Source organism: Candidozyma auris, chromosome 3, assembly GCF_003013715.1.
Source record: "Candidozyma auris chromosome 3, complete sequence".
Lineage (NCBI taxonomy): Eukaryota > Fungi > Ascomycota > Pichiomycetes > Serinales > Metschnikowiaceae > Candidozyma > Candidozyma auris.
The window spans coordinates 2,287,990-2,300,575 of record NC_072814.1 but is presented as its reverse complement, the minus strand read 5'-3'; the positions used below and the strand labels follow the sequence as shown (position 1 = coordinate 2,300,575).

General features: G+C 44.7%; 5 protein-coding genes across 5 annotated transcripts; 4 read left to right on the top strand and 1 right to left on the bottom strand. All coding sequences in view use genetic code 12, as the record gives it.

Moving 5' to 3' along the window:
* Positions 1–43: 43 nt before the first annotated feature.
* Positions 44–286, bottom strand: CJI96_0003664 (uncharacterized protein; the record flags this gene model as incomplete). Its single annotated transcript, XM_029033157.2, has 1 exon — positions 44–286. The coding sequence occupies one exon, from the start codon at positions 284–286 to the stop codon at positions 44–46; it is 243 nt and encodes an 80-aa protein (XP_028891749.1).
* A 3,596-nt stretch (positions 287–3,882) lies between these two features.
* On the top strand, positions 3,883–5,925 carry CJI96_0003663 (uncharacterized protein; the record flags this gene model as incomplete). The annotated part of the gene is made up of 1 exon (XM_029033158.2): positions 3,883–5,925. One exon carries the CDS (start codon positions 3,883–3,885, stop codon positions 5,923–5,925), a length of 2,043 nt encoding a protein of 680 aa, XP_028891750.2.
* Positions 5,926–6,368: 443 nt separating this feature from the next.
* On the top strand, positions 6,369–10,319 carry CJI96_0003662 (tRNA methylation protein TRM732; the record flags this gene model as incomplete). The annotated part of the gene is made up of 1 exon (XM_029033159.2): positions 6,369–10,319. One exon carries the CDS (start codon positions 6,369–6,371, stop codon positions 10,317–10,319), a length of 3,951 nt encoding a protein of 1,316 aa, XP_028891751.2.
* A 138-nt stretch (positions 10,320–10,457) lies between these two features.
* On the top strand, positions 10,458–11,450 carry CJI96_0003661 (uncharacterized protein; the record flags this gene model as incomplete). Its single annotated transcript, XM_029033160.2, has 1 exon — positions 10,458–11,450. One exon carries the CDS (start codon positions 10,458–10,460, stop codon positions 11,448–11,450), a length of 993 nt encoding a protein of 330 aa, XP_028891752.2.
* Positions 11,451–11,866: 416 nt separating this feature from the next.
* CJI96_0003660 (uncharacterized protein) lies at positions 11,867–12,517 on the top strand (the record flags this gene model as incomplete). The annotated part of the gene is made up of 1 exon (XM_054702138.1): positions 11,867–12,517. One exon carries the CDS (start codon positions 11,867–11,869, stop codon positions 12,515–12,517), a length of 651 nt encoding a protein of 216 aa, XP_054558113.1.
* Positions 12,518–12,586: the final 69 nt, after the last annotated feature.

Sequence of the window (12,586 nt, the reverse complement as noted above, 5' to 3'; positions counted from 1 at the left end):
ATTTTCATACATTCTAAAACCCGGTACCTAAATAACAAACTGTCTACTTCATTTTCAACACAAAGTTGCCAAGGGCCTCGTGTGAGCCCGTCAAGTAGTACTTCCCCCTGGAGATGACAAATGGCACGTAGCCAGGCAAACACGAGTAGATCCCCCAGCAAATAAACGAGATGAACGAGATGATGAACAAGTGCAACATCACCAGCTCTTTGCCCGTGAGCATGTAGAAGGGGAAGAAGTGGTAATAGGAGTCCCACACTTTTCTGCCTGATTTGACGTTGGACATGATGGAGTGGCAGAAGGTGGAGACCTTGGAAGGGGTATTGCGTAGGTTATAAATGGTGGACACTGTGAAGAAGAGATGGATATAGGAGTTTTGCGCACCGCCATGTATGAATTCTAATTGCGCGAGGAGGAAAAGTGAGAAGTGGTCCAACTGCTGGAGAGGGGGGAGGAACAAGAATTATGGGTGAAGCCATGGCGGTGATTTTGTTGGTGTTAACTCAAACTTTTGGCTTGTAGTTTTTTTTATTTTTTTCTTTTTTTTTTTGCTTTGCAAATTCTAAACCAAAAGTTCAAGCTGGGTGTGCTTGGGTTCCGCTTTTGAGCAAATGCCTCCACATGGGCAACCACAATATGGAATCGACAGCCATTTGCGTTTTTCGCTTAAATGTGGCCGTGATTTTCAACAGGAGCAAGGGAGGCGCCAATTACCACTGGCACTGAAAGTGTAAGCGGCAGTATGTCGAAATCCACACAAATGGTCAGATCTCTTGAGAAAGCTATGACTTCAACAGGTTGTCGGCACGAGGGTTCCTGATTCAGAGGCAGTCGACCTATTACGGTACTGAAGTGATGCAGAAAATCTCGACAGTGTCCTGTAGTGATGCATAAAATCTCAACAGGGTATTACTGGTGAGGCTCGGTAATACAGTCGATCAAGTCCACTTCGATACGTTTGGAAGGTGACGTGAAACGGTTTCTAGGGTGTTTTATGCCCTCCGCCGACACCAAGAGAATATCTTATGATGTAGCATTGTCTCGATCGCTGACCAGGATTCGGTCATATAGATGCTGCCTTTCGCCGTGAAAGTCAATGTTCTTTTAGACTACGAAAGACTTCGTAATGCAAATGTCGCAGAGGAGTCACTGTCAAGGGTGACGCTTGCAGAAATTGGTTATCAAGAAGGCATTGGAGCGGCTCTGCAAAGATGATCCCCTTTTTTCACATAGCTGGCCCTTCACTCTCATTTTCTTGTAGCTTGCAAGTATTCATGCTTTCACCTTCTGATTTACAGCCTAAAGTACAGAACAACTCAAGACCAGAATGTTGCATGCTTGCGTCGGTAATCCAAGGATTGTACTTACTAACTCCCATGCTTATGGCGTTCCGGTTGCTGCATTTTGGGACAACTCTTGGGCAGGAAGTAGGCACCCAACCACTTTACTTCACCTCCGTTGTGTCCCGAAATTCGGATTTATCACCAACGTACCGGTGACTTCGTTGATGCTCAGGATTTCCAAGTAACGCATGCGTGCCAAGAGTTCCACAATGGGTTAGAGATATCGAGTTGGGATATCACACAATGAGCCAAACGAGACTTTGGCTAATAGTTTCTAACATCAAAAAGATACTCTTTGTGGAGTATTTCGCTATCTTAGACCATTGTTTTTCTAGCGATGAAAAATAAGGCTTCACCAATCAAAGCTTTGAGAAGTATATAGCTTTCGTCTGCATGGATTCATGTTCGCTCATATATTGTTTCTTCGATATTTTTTTTTTTTTTTTTTTCGGGGATTGTCCTCAGACGCCTTTTGTGACATAAGATAACGAGTTGCAAAAGTCCAGCTTGTAGCTCATTCGCTCTTGGCCTTTCAAAATTCCATGGTCGACACAGCCAATCATTAGCCATCAACTCACAGAAGCAAGCAGATAACGGAGCCCAATACCAACGAGACTGAAACTACCAATCGTAATCGAGACAGGCTCATTTTTCATTGACATTACCTCTATCTAACTTTACAATACACACTAGTGTATTGGCTCGCGTTTAAGGTTAGAACATTAGAGTAGCCGTGGAATAAAATTTTGAAGCCGACCAATTGAAACCTAGAAGGCAAGGCCATTGCATACTGGTAGAAACATTCTTGTCAAGTGAATGAACGCAAAGTCAGATAAGGTATGTCATTGTGAGGAGGGATGCATGAAAAGTGAAGAAAAGAAAAAAAGGGCCAACCAGGAGAAAAAGCAGCGCTACTGGCTGAAACAACACCATAGTGTCTGTGAATTTTGTGATTATTATTTTGGCATGGGGATTGTTCCCGTGCTGGTAATGGATTGAGCCATTAGACATATTACACAGAGCCGCTGTGCAGCATTGAGAGTCACCACCACGCGGCAAAGCGCAAAAGAGAGAAGAACCCGAACGCAGGAGGGAAGAATTGGGCACCCCGGCTAAAGACGGTAGGAAAATAACGTTTTTTGAAACTCTGTGTTGCAGATACCCAGCCACTCACCGGAGGGCGCACATGCCGCTGTGGTTTGTTCCGACACCTTTTATTTGCAAGGAGCTCTATCAGTTGCACGGTATATGCGAACTTCTCCTGATTCACACAATGGATCTGACAAGCCATTGTGAGATTATCCGGGCCGATCCCTGAGCCTGCATCAATTGCCACAAATGATAATCCCGAAAACTTCCTTTCGGACGGGCTGTCTCCTGAAAACCCTTTCACTGGTTCTTTCAATTCTCCCAGGCACACGACGCATTGCTAGAAGCGCTCCTCCTCAGTCGAACAACCCGCCGGGCGCAACTGGCGTGAGAGCCTGCTGTGCAGAATACCCGCTGATTCGTGGAATGACGGGGGAAGAAATTGTTCTAGATAACGTCGTCGGCGGCGAGATTATCAAGATAAAGCACTCCTTGATGAAGGTGGTTTGCGAACACACATTGGTTCAAAGGGGGAGGGGGAGGATTCTGCTCAAGTTGTTCCACCTGTCAACGTATCTCTTCTGTCAATACGCTGTCAATGCAAAACGGCGTCTTGGCACCGTTCGTATTCTACGACCTAGTAGTAAAGTTTAAATTGCTCGCGCCTTGTTATGTTTGAGATCTTATGCAACTGGAAATGGAGAGCACACATTGCAACATAAAGAAACTCTTCATAATTTCCAGTACTAAATCTACAAGCGAACACAACTGGCAACTTTTTCCCGACCGAAATGGCTCAAAGGACCTGAAGCACGCTTTTCTTCGGGACGAGAATCGGTGCTGTCGATAGCAGACGCATGGTTCAGGACTTCAGCCATTCTTGTCAAAGAGCCGCTGACAGGCGCCTCGCAGAATGCACGAATTGCGCTCCCACAGTGCTCCCTTCAACAACTACAGGCCCAACCAGGCAGATTTTTTGGGAGAAAAAAAAGACAGTTTACACATGATGTGACTTTTTATTTCAGGCAGACCAAGTCTGCTTTGTTTAAATTCCAAACTCAAAGAGGGGACCCCAAAAATGGGTCAGTGCACCGGAATATCTTTTGACGTGGGAGTGCGTTGTCGCTCTAGGCTTACTGAGGTAAGCGAACTGCACGCAGACATGCCACCTCCCGAGCCGCGTCGCATGTTCCCACTGGGAACCACATGGACAGTTAAGGACTACTTGCACTCACTACACAAGGGCAGTAAAAAGAAATGAACGTAAAAAAGCCTATTGTTCGTTGACATGGTGATTGGCTGCATTACTACCGACACCGACTTCTGTGGCACCTGAAGCGGCTTCATCCGAATGGCTGCAAAGCCCGATGTCGGGACCCACCTTAACGTTTGGCAAACTCTCTTAAAATATATAAGTAGGCTATTTTCTTCATCATTTCAATCCCTAACAATGTCTGCTAATATTTCGAAGCCTATTGAAGCTAAGGACTCGGACACGGACAACAACATTGCCCACTCGCTTTCCTCCAACGAGAAAGTCGAGGGCGTCCACAACGAAAAGAGCTTCCAGCAACAGGTCAGCTCGTCTGACGAAGACCTCGTCACAGGCTCAACCAAGTCTTTTGGTGTGAGAAAGAACGAGCTTTTATCGGAACATTTCAAGACTCCATTGGCCTGTGTGACTCTCTATCTTTGTTTGTTCTGCAGTGCTTTCATCTTCACCTTGGACACTCGTATCAGAAAGGTGCTTACTTCGTATGCCACCAATGGCTTTGATAACCATTCTCTTTTGTCTACAGTCTCGGTGATCAGATCGGTGATGGCCGCTGCTTCGTTGCCATTCTTCGCTAGAATGTCTGATATGTATGGTCGTTGTGAGTTGCTTTTGGTGGCTGTTTTATTCAAAGCTATTGGCTCTCTCATCGAGTCCCAGGCCTATGATGTCCAGAGGTACGCCGCTGGTGCAGTCATTGATGCCTTTGGCCAGGCAGGTATCAAGGTGATGTTGAGATTGGTGATGTCCGACAACTCCAAGATGAACTGGAGACTTTTCGCTATTTCCATTGTCACCTGTCCATACATCATCAACACCTGGATCTCTGGTAACGTTGTGACCTCCTTGACCGACCACTACTCGTGGAATTACTCTATTGGTATGTGGGCTTTCATCTTCCCCATCTCTAACATTCCACTTTTTGTCTGCTTAGTGTGGACCAGACTTAAGTTGAGGAAACAGGAGAACTGGCAGGAACTTTGCAGAGAAGAGAGAGAATCCTTCACTGAGATGAATGCTGCTCTCGAGAAGCTCGAGAACAGAACCCCAGGCGGTAACAAGGGTGTGAAGGCGTTCCTCATCAAATGGTATTACTACTTGAAGCAGTTTTTCTGGGTGTCTGACATTGCTGGCATTGTCCTCTTCGTGTTGTGTATTGGTTTGCTCTTGGTTCCTTTAACTCTTGCTGGTGGTGTCACCACTAAATGGAAGCAGGCCCACATCATTGCTCCTTTGGTAGTCGGTTTCTGCATGATTCCCTTCTTCGTCTTGTGGGAACTCAGGTGCGCCAGACACCCTATCGCTCCATTCCCTCTTTTGAAGGACCGTGGTGTGCTTGCTGCCATGACTGTTGGTTTGTTCTACAAGTTTGTCTACTTGATGCCTCACGACTATATGTACCCGGTGTTGCTTGTCGGAATGAACGCCACCAAGGCTGCTGCCACAAGAATTGGCTCTTTGAACTCGTTCATGATTGCTGTTGTCGGTCCTCTTCTTGGTTTGATTGTTGTTCGTGTAAGAAGAACCAAAGGTTTCATCATTTCGGGTATTTGCTTCTGGACCATTGGTACTGGTATGCTTTACTACTACCGTGGTTCAAACGACGGTGTTCACGACAAGAGATTTGTTGACGGTGTTATCGGAGCAATGATCATCTTTGGTTTTGGTTCTGGTTTGTTCGCTCGTACCATCGATGTCTCCATCCAATCTTGTACTGACCACGAGTACATGGCCTCAGTCACTGGTGTCTACATGGCCATGTTCAAGATTGGTTCTGCTTTCGGTGACTGTGTTTCTGGTGCCATGTGGACCCAGAGAATGTACAAGGAGATTGTGAAAAAGATGGAGATGATGGGCGTTGACCCTGCTTTGGCCAAACCAGCCTACAAAAAACCATACGACTTTATCAAGGAACACAAATGGGGCACTCCTGCCAGAAAGGCAGTGGTGTGGGCCTACGCTGATGTTCAGAGACTCTTGTGTATTGTGGGTCTCTGCTTGTGTGTTCCAATGTTACTTGCCGGTCTTTGCTTGAGAGACCACAAGTTGCAAAACGTCCAGGCCATGGATGCCGAGTGCGGTGGAGAACTTGGACCTATTGGACAAGCTGAACAAATCAGAGGTAAGAACTACGTCCAGGTCAACTCGAACGACGAGGACTTGATCTTCAAGTACTTGAAGAAGGGCTGGGCCAAAATGAAGGGCACTTCCAAGGCTTAGACTATATAATGCACACTTCTAATTAGTTAATAGGTTTGAATGCTTGAAATTCTACTGACGCCAAGTGTAGGTGTACTACGAGGGTGTGTGGGTATTTCATAGATTTTTGTGATAAGGACGCCATTATATTCTAGTTAGGTTGGTATTTTTCGATATCAATTTCGAAAGCTTTGAAAGAATAGTTAAATTAAGTAGAAATCAGGCACCTAGAAGTATGCGGTTTACTACTGTGAATATGCAATTGGAGATATTGGCAATGTCATAAAGTGAATACCAACAGCAGCTTGACGATGGCTAACAAAGAGCGAATATAATCAATAAAAACGAGTAAGCTGACTTCTAGTAGACGGTCAAAGAATGGCTGCAAAATCAGGCCCCTACATGAGCACGTGATGAGAGTCACATGAATCACATCGCTGCAGAGCATAGTACTTACTACAGCCATGAATGAAGACACTGAAAAAACAGAACGATCTTTGGCTGACGTCAAATCTGACCTAATAAACTTAACACCCTCAGCTGAAACTATCAATCCATGTTTTTTGAGCCTCCACCGTGAGATATTCACCTCGCTAGCGCAACCCTCTAATGATCCTACGAAAGCAAATATCCAGGCAGCAGATGCCCTTCTGATCTGGTACTTACGAGCGATCCAATCGATAAAAGCGGGAAATGAGTGGTCGAAATGTAATTTTGAAGGGATTGCGCACTCTAAAGTGTTTGAGTGGGCCACAAGCTCTCTTGAATTCTCTCATGGTGCTCAGGCCAACGCTGGATTGGGTCTTCTTAAACGGTTGGTGCAATTCATTTGCTTGCACGAGTGTGGCATTCAATTGTGCTCTCAATGGGCATTGCAACTTTACACTGGTTGCCATAATAAGAAAGAGAGATTTCAAATGCTTGAGACGGTGGTAAAAGAGTGTCCAGAAGTCGCCGAATGCATAAGTAAAAATGATCCACAATTCGTGAAAAATATCCTTCTCTCCTTGAAAACTGGTGCAGTTGCCAATGCATCTTCTAAGTGTCTTGTGGCACTATTGCAAACCTTACATCTGAAGTTTCAGACAGAAGAAGATTTTGTTGCATTTTGGGCTACAGAAGTCACACATGCAATGGCTTCCTCTGATATTCAAAGAAAGAATATTCATCAATACTTCTTGCCCATTGCTTTTCGCATAACTCCAAACTGTTTGAAGATTTTTGTGACTAGCTACCTCAAAGATCATGATGAAGATAGGCTCACGGTGCTTCTCATGAATCAGAAAATGTTCAAGTCGAAGGACCCCATTGAAACCGGCATTATCTCTGAGCTTGAAGTTATGGATGCATTGCTAGCAGATAAAGAGAGAGTGAGACTACTGGCGTTGGATCTCGTTGTGTCGTGTATAAGAACTAGCACAGTTCCGGGAGAGCACATACTCAAACTTTTGAAAAACAAAGATGCACTTGATGGGTTTGTGGAAGACTCAAGATCTCCTGAGACCAGAGATGCGTTTTGCTCTACGTTGAGAAAAGCAGTAATTTCTCTCAAAAATTGCTATGTTCATAACATCACTAAATCACCAGAGTCGATAAAGCTGACTTTGACGTTCTTACAAGACTATTTTTTCCAGTGGGTTAATCCATCATCGAGCTACCTGCCCCTATTTATTGCGTTGAGTTTCTTTGAGCTTCTCGTTGAGGAGGAGTTTGATGGGATTAGTCGCCAGAAGCAAAAGAACAAAAGGGTCATGACTATTTTGGAAATCTACAATGAGCCTTTCATTTCTGTACTTCTAAGATTTTTAACCAACAACTACGAAGATATACGCATGAAATCCCGCAAGCTTCTCCAAAGAGCTCCTGAATTTGCATTTCTTGAAGTCCAGTCTGACTTGATTTCACAATACTACAACAATGCATTCGAGTCTCTTAAGTCTGTGAAAGGGAGAAAGAGCGATGAAAACGTCAACTTGCTTCTTTTCCTTATGTCAAAAGAATCGAGTGATTTCAGCCAAATAAACAAGTATTTGTCGCATCCACAACTCAATCTCAATAACCTTGCCAATTCATCACCTCACGGAGTTTACGCATTTCACTCGAAATTCATCAACGAGTTTAGTATCTTGATTAGTTCTCAAAAGCTGTACTTTGGCGACTTGTTTCGGCAACTAATGGGTTCCTGTGAGCAGCTGTGGTCCAAGTATAAAGCGAACACGACGTTCAACACACTCGAAGATAGTGAAGGCATGGAAGCTACATCTTGGAGACCAATCCGCGAGTCGGCTATATTATTGGCTAGCATTATAGAAGCAGACAGGAAAAATAATTACGAGCTTCTTGATGATGAAAGTTTGTTGCAAGCGTGTGACCTTATCATAGATCAGCTAAGTAACATCACACACAGGGGTGTTTTCATGGCCGTTTATGATGCATATGTCAAAGCATGCTGTGCATGTCTAGAAAGGCCAATCATGATGCATTACCCATTAGACTGGCTCGAAAAGAGTCTTGATATTATCAAATCCAAAACCCAGTTTGTCTCTAGAAGATCAGGAGGCTTGCCATTTCTTATTACCGGGGTCTTAAATGGCCTATACAAAAAAAAATTGTATCAGGATAAGCTCAGAGAAGTGTTCACGAAGCTTGCCGCATTTACTCAGATCCCTCTCAGGGAAGAAGATCGGTCCACATCTGGATTCCCTCAGGTTCATTCATTCAATTGTATCAAGCAGATGTTTCTTGACTCCCTGTTATTCCCTCAATCCAAGCCATATATATATGAGGCGTTTTGCTTAGCCCTTGATAGCATTGACTCGCCAGAATGGTCAATCAAGAATGCCGCGTTGATGCTCTTTTCTTCGCTCGTGAACAGGCTCTTTGGTACTAATATGGTGGGTAACCTGCTTACAGGAATGAAAACTACTGTCTTTTTTGCTATGTACAGAGGTATAGAAGAAAGGTGTCTTGATCGTTTGAGTACCTCAAAAAGCAAATCCATCGAGAGCTTGATATGCATTTTGACTATTTTGGAACGTCTTGATTGGAACGGCAACAATAACAGTGCCGCAGTTAAATTCAAAACACTTCTTGATGAGCACTGCTTGGGACACAAACAGTGGAAAATAAGGCAGCTAGCTGCTAGGGTGCTAGCGAAAATGACGGCTCCCTCAAAAGCTGAGGAGTTTGCTGCCGCATGTCTAATGAGCGTGAGAGCATGCAACTCATACAATCTGGTGCACGGGAAACTCCTGCTTGTTCTCAACCTACAGAAAAGAGGAGTGAAGATTCCATCACATTCCCTTGTTTATGCAATGAAATCTCCCGCTCTTGCGTGTCACCAAATTGTCAATGCACTTCTTGACATCATTGACACTCACGAGTATCTACAAGGAGAGATTATACTGAGTCTCGAGATCTTATATCATGATTACTTGAGACGCAAGAAGCGATATCCTGACAATACTCGAGATGAGTGTTTAATTAGAGTAACAAAACTCATCTTCAAAGGAAATGACGAAAGCCTCAAGAGTTTGTTTGAATGTTTGATAGCCGCGGATTTCTACAAGTCACTTGAGGCGGCCTTAGATATTTGCAAGCAGATGGATAATCTTCCAGTGGATGTCATCAAAACCTTGAAAGAGAATGCTAGTGATCCAAAGACGTGGAACCCATTACGAGTCGAAATTATGAAACTCTTGATTAGTAAAGGGATCTACATCAAGACGCCGTTACCGGATTCTGAGTGGTCGAAGGAGCTCCAGGTGCTTTCGTTTGTGGCACAAGACAAGCTTGACATCCAAAAGCTCAAGCCATTGCTTCATGTGAGTCAGCCGGAGGAAACTCGCCTTCTTTGTGTTGATGCAATGTCCCGTGCTCTCGAAAAGGCCTCCAACGATGATCCTTACTGCGATGATATCTTTGTGTTATTGCTTTTGACCAGCAGGAGTGAATCAAGAGAGGTCCGTCGGAAAGCAGCAGACGCCCTAGCCAAGCATTGTGGCTTACCATCTACCTGGAGCACACCATACACCTTTAGGATGGCTCTCAAATTAAAGAGTCCCTTCCAGTTGAGAGACAGCAGCGTGCTTTACGACTACCTCGCTCTGTTCAGGCAAAATTTCCGAGATTTCGAGAAAAAGGATCTGCTAGATCTCGACAGAGACGATCTTTACATGAACGAGATGCGTGTTTACGTAGAGCTTGCGAATGCCGTCAATGGAAGCATCGACATAGACATAGATAAGGTGCTCTCGCTAATTGATAATAAAGGCATCCTCAGATCTTGGGAATACGACTACCTGTTCCACACAGGGTTAAGCAAAGTGATGACCACGGCTAGCGAAGAAGATAGAATCAGAATCAGGCAGGGTTTAGCCAAGATCGGATACATCGAGACGCCAGTATCTTCATAAATACTTTCAACCACATTATAGATTGTTCAACATAAACCAATAGTCAACAAGCGCCTATAGTAGTATGGCTGCAAAGCGCGGCTCATCGCATTATCTGCATCAACACTCTCACCTTCACCTTTTCAGGTCTACCCCAACATGTCAGACTTCCCTCTGCTATGTTCTGACTGCCTAGGATCGGAGTCAAACAACATCAAGATGATGCGTCAGCCGGCTGGCGAAGAGTGCAAGTTGTGTACTCGGCCCTTTACGGTGTTTCGATGGTCGGTCTCCAGGAAACAGACCAAGATGAACAAGACGATCATTTGCCGCACCTGTCTGAACATACGAAACTGTTGTCAAAGCTGTATGATGGATTTGTATTTCAGAATTCCTTTGGAAATTCGAGATGCAGCTTTGAAGATGGCAGGCATCGAAAACCCGTATGTGGCTGCTGTGAGCAAGAATAGAGAAGTCAAAGCTATAATGGCAGAAAAGCGTGAGCACGAGGGATTCAAGAATGATGAGCAGAAAGAGAAGGCTAAAGAAATATTGAAGACGTTGGCAGAAAGATTGGGGAAGCAGAAACCAAGCAGTGTGGGAAGTGTTGAACAATCTACTGCCTCCGCCGCAGATATCAGCAAGGTCGTGGGAAAACTACCGTTTGACGCAACACTCAAGAAACCCTCGGACGAAGGCATCAGATCATTCTTTGTTTTTGGGTTTGACCCTCTGATGCCTCAGTATGTGGTGAAAGACTACTGTGAACAGATAAGTGGCCCTGTGACGCTACGAATCAACCAGCGAGCAAGGTGTGGGTTTGTCACGTTTGCAAGTCGAAATGAAGCAGAGAAGTTTGCACAACAGTTGGCGACGCTCAAGATCAGCAAGTCTGATGCTACAGCTGCGCTAGTTGTTCTAGATAAGAAGTATCCTGTGCGGTTTTGTTGGGGATCACCCAGACTGCTTGGAAACTCAGGTATGGAACAGGGGAAAGTTGGGGCTGTTGTAGCGAAGGTGATGAAGCAATTGGCAGAGAAAGATGCTAAAGAAGGGCGTGGAAAGCGGAAAGTGGACGCTAGAAAGAGTGAGCCCCCGGCAGCAAAGAAGGCAAAGAAAGTGTTCAAGGCTGAAAGGGATATTGAATTGTGAGATGAAGCTTTACGCTGAAGAATTTATTGGCAAGGATTGGTTGAAGCTGAATATAGATACTTCACCGTGTAATGCATGTTAGTGAGAAGGGTGGTGACTAGTACATTTTTTATTTATATAACTAATGGATAACAAAGGTTTACGCTGTTGCAAAATCAAAGTTTGCACTCAAAGTACCTTTACTCTTTTTGGTATGTTCATTCTTCCAGCTTTCTCTCATTTTGCAGCCATTTAGTGATGCGCGTTGCCATATATCTACCTCAACTTAAGACCATCCGAAAGAAATCACCCAGGGCACACAAAAGCGAACATACAAATCCCTAAAATCGAACTCATTCGATCCTTAAACGCCCAAAGTACCCGAAACCTCGCGTGCATTCCTACCTTCACCCCTCATTAGATCCAAAGACCTGCGAATGCCATTTGATGGCAGAATAAGGGAGTTTTCCTTATTGGGAATCGACAAGTTCAACACGAGCTGTTCTACATTTTTGCTTACCCACTGCCATGCTGACCATCTCGTGGGATTACTTGCAAAGTCCTTCTCTGGTTACGTTTATTGCTCAGAGGACACGAAGAGGCTTCTTCAGCTCTCAGGGAAGTACGATAGGGTGATGCCGCTACTACAGGCTAAAAGGTTTCATGAACCGTTTGAAGTTCTGCTTCTGCCACCAGGCTCATCTCTAGACTCTGAATGCGAGCCTGTGAATGTTACTATTACGCTTTTGCCAGCTTACCATTGCTTGGGCGCTACCATGTTCTTGGTGGAGTCCGATTCCGCAAATGTATTGTGTACGGGTGATATTAAGGCTGAGGGCTGGTGGAGAGAGTCTTTGCAGACGATGCCGGCTCTTTCTCCGTACATCAATGGCAGCAAAAAGCTAGATAACATGTATGTGGATATGAGCTTCTCCTACCGTCGGGAACCGTACATAGAGATCCCTCCGAATAACGCCGGGATCCATACGGCCATACAACTCTTGAAGGATTACCCTGAGGATCCAGAGATTGTGTTTCTGTTTCATGATACAACTCTTGGGTTGAGCAGGCTTGGGCATTTATTTTGAGCTATTTTAGAGGCGCTTTACATGTTTGCGATGCTGCGCTACGACGAAAGATTGACTACTGTGCTAAAA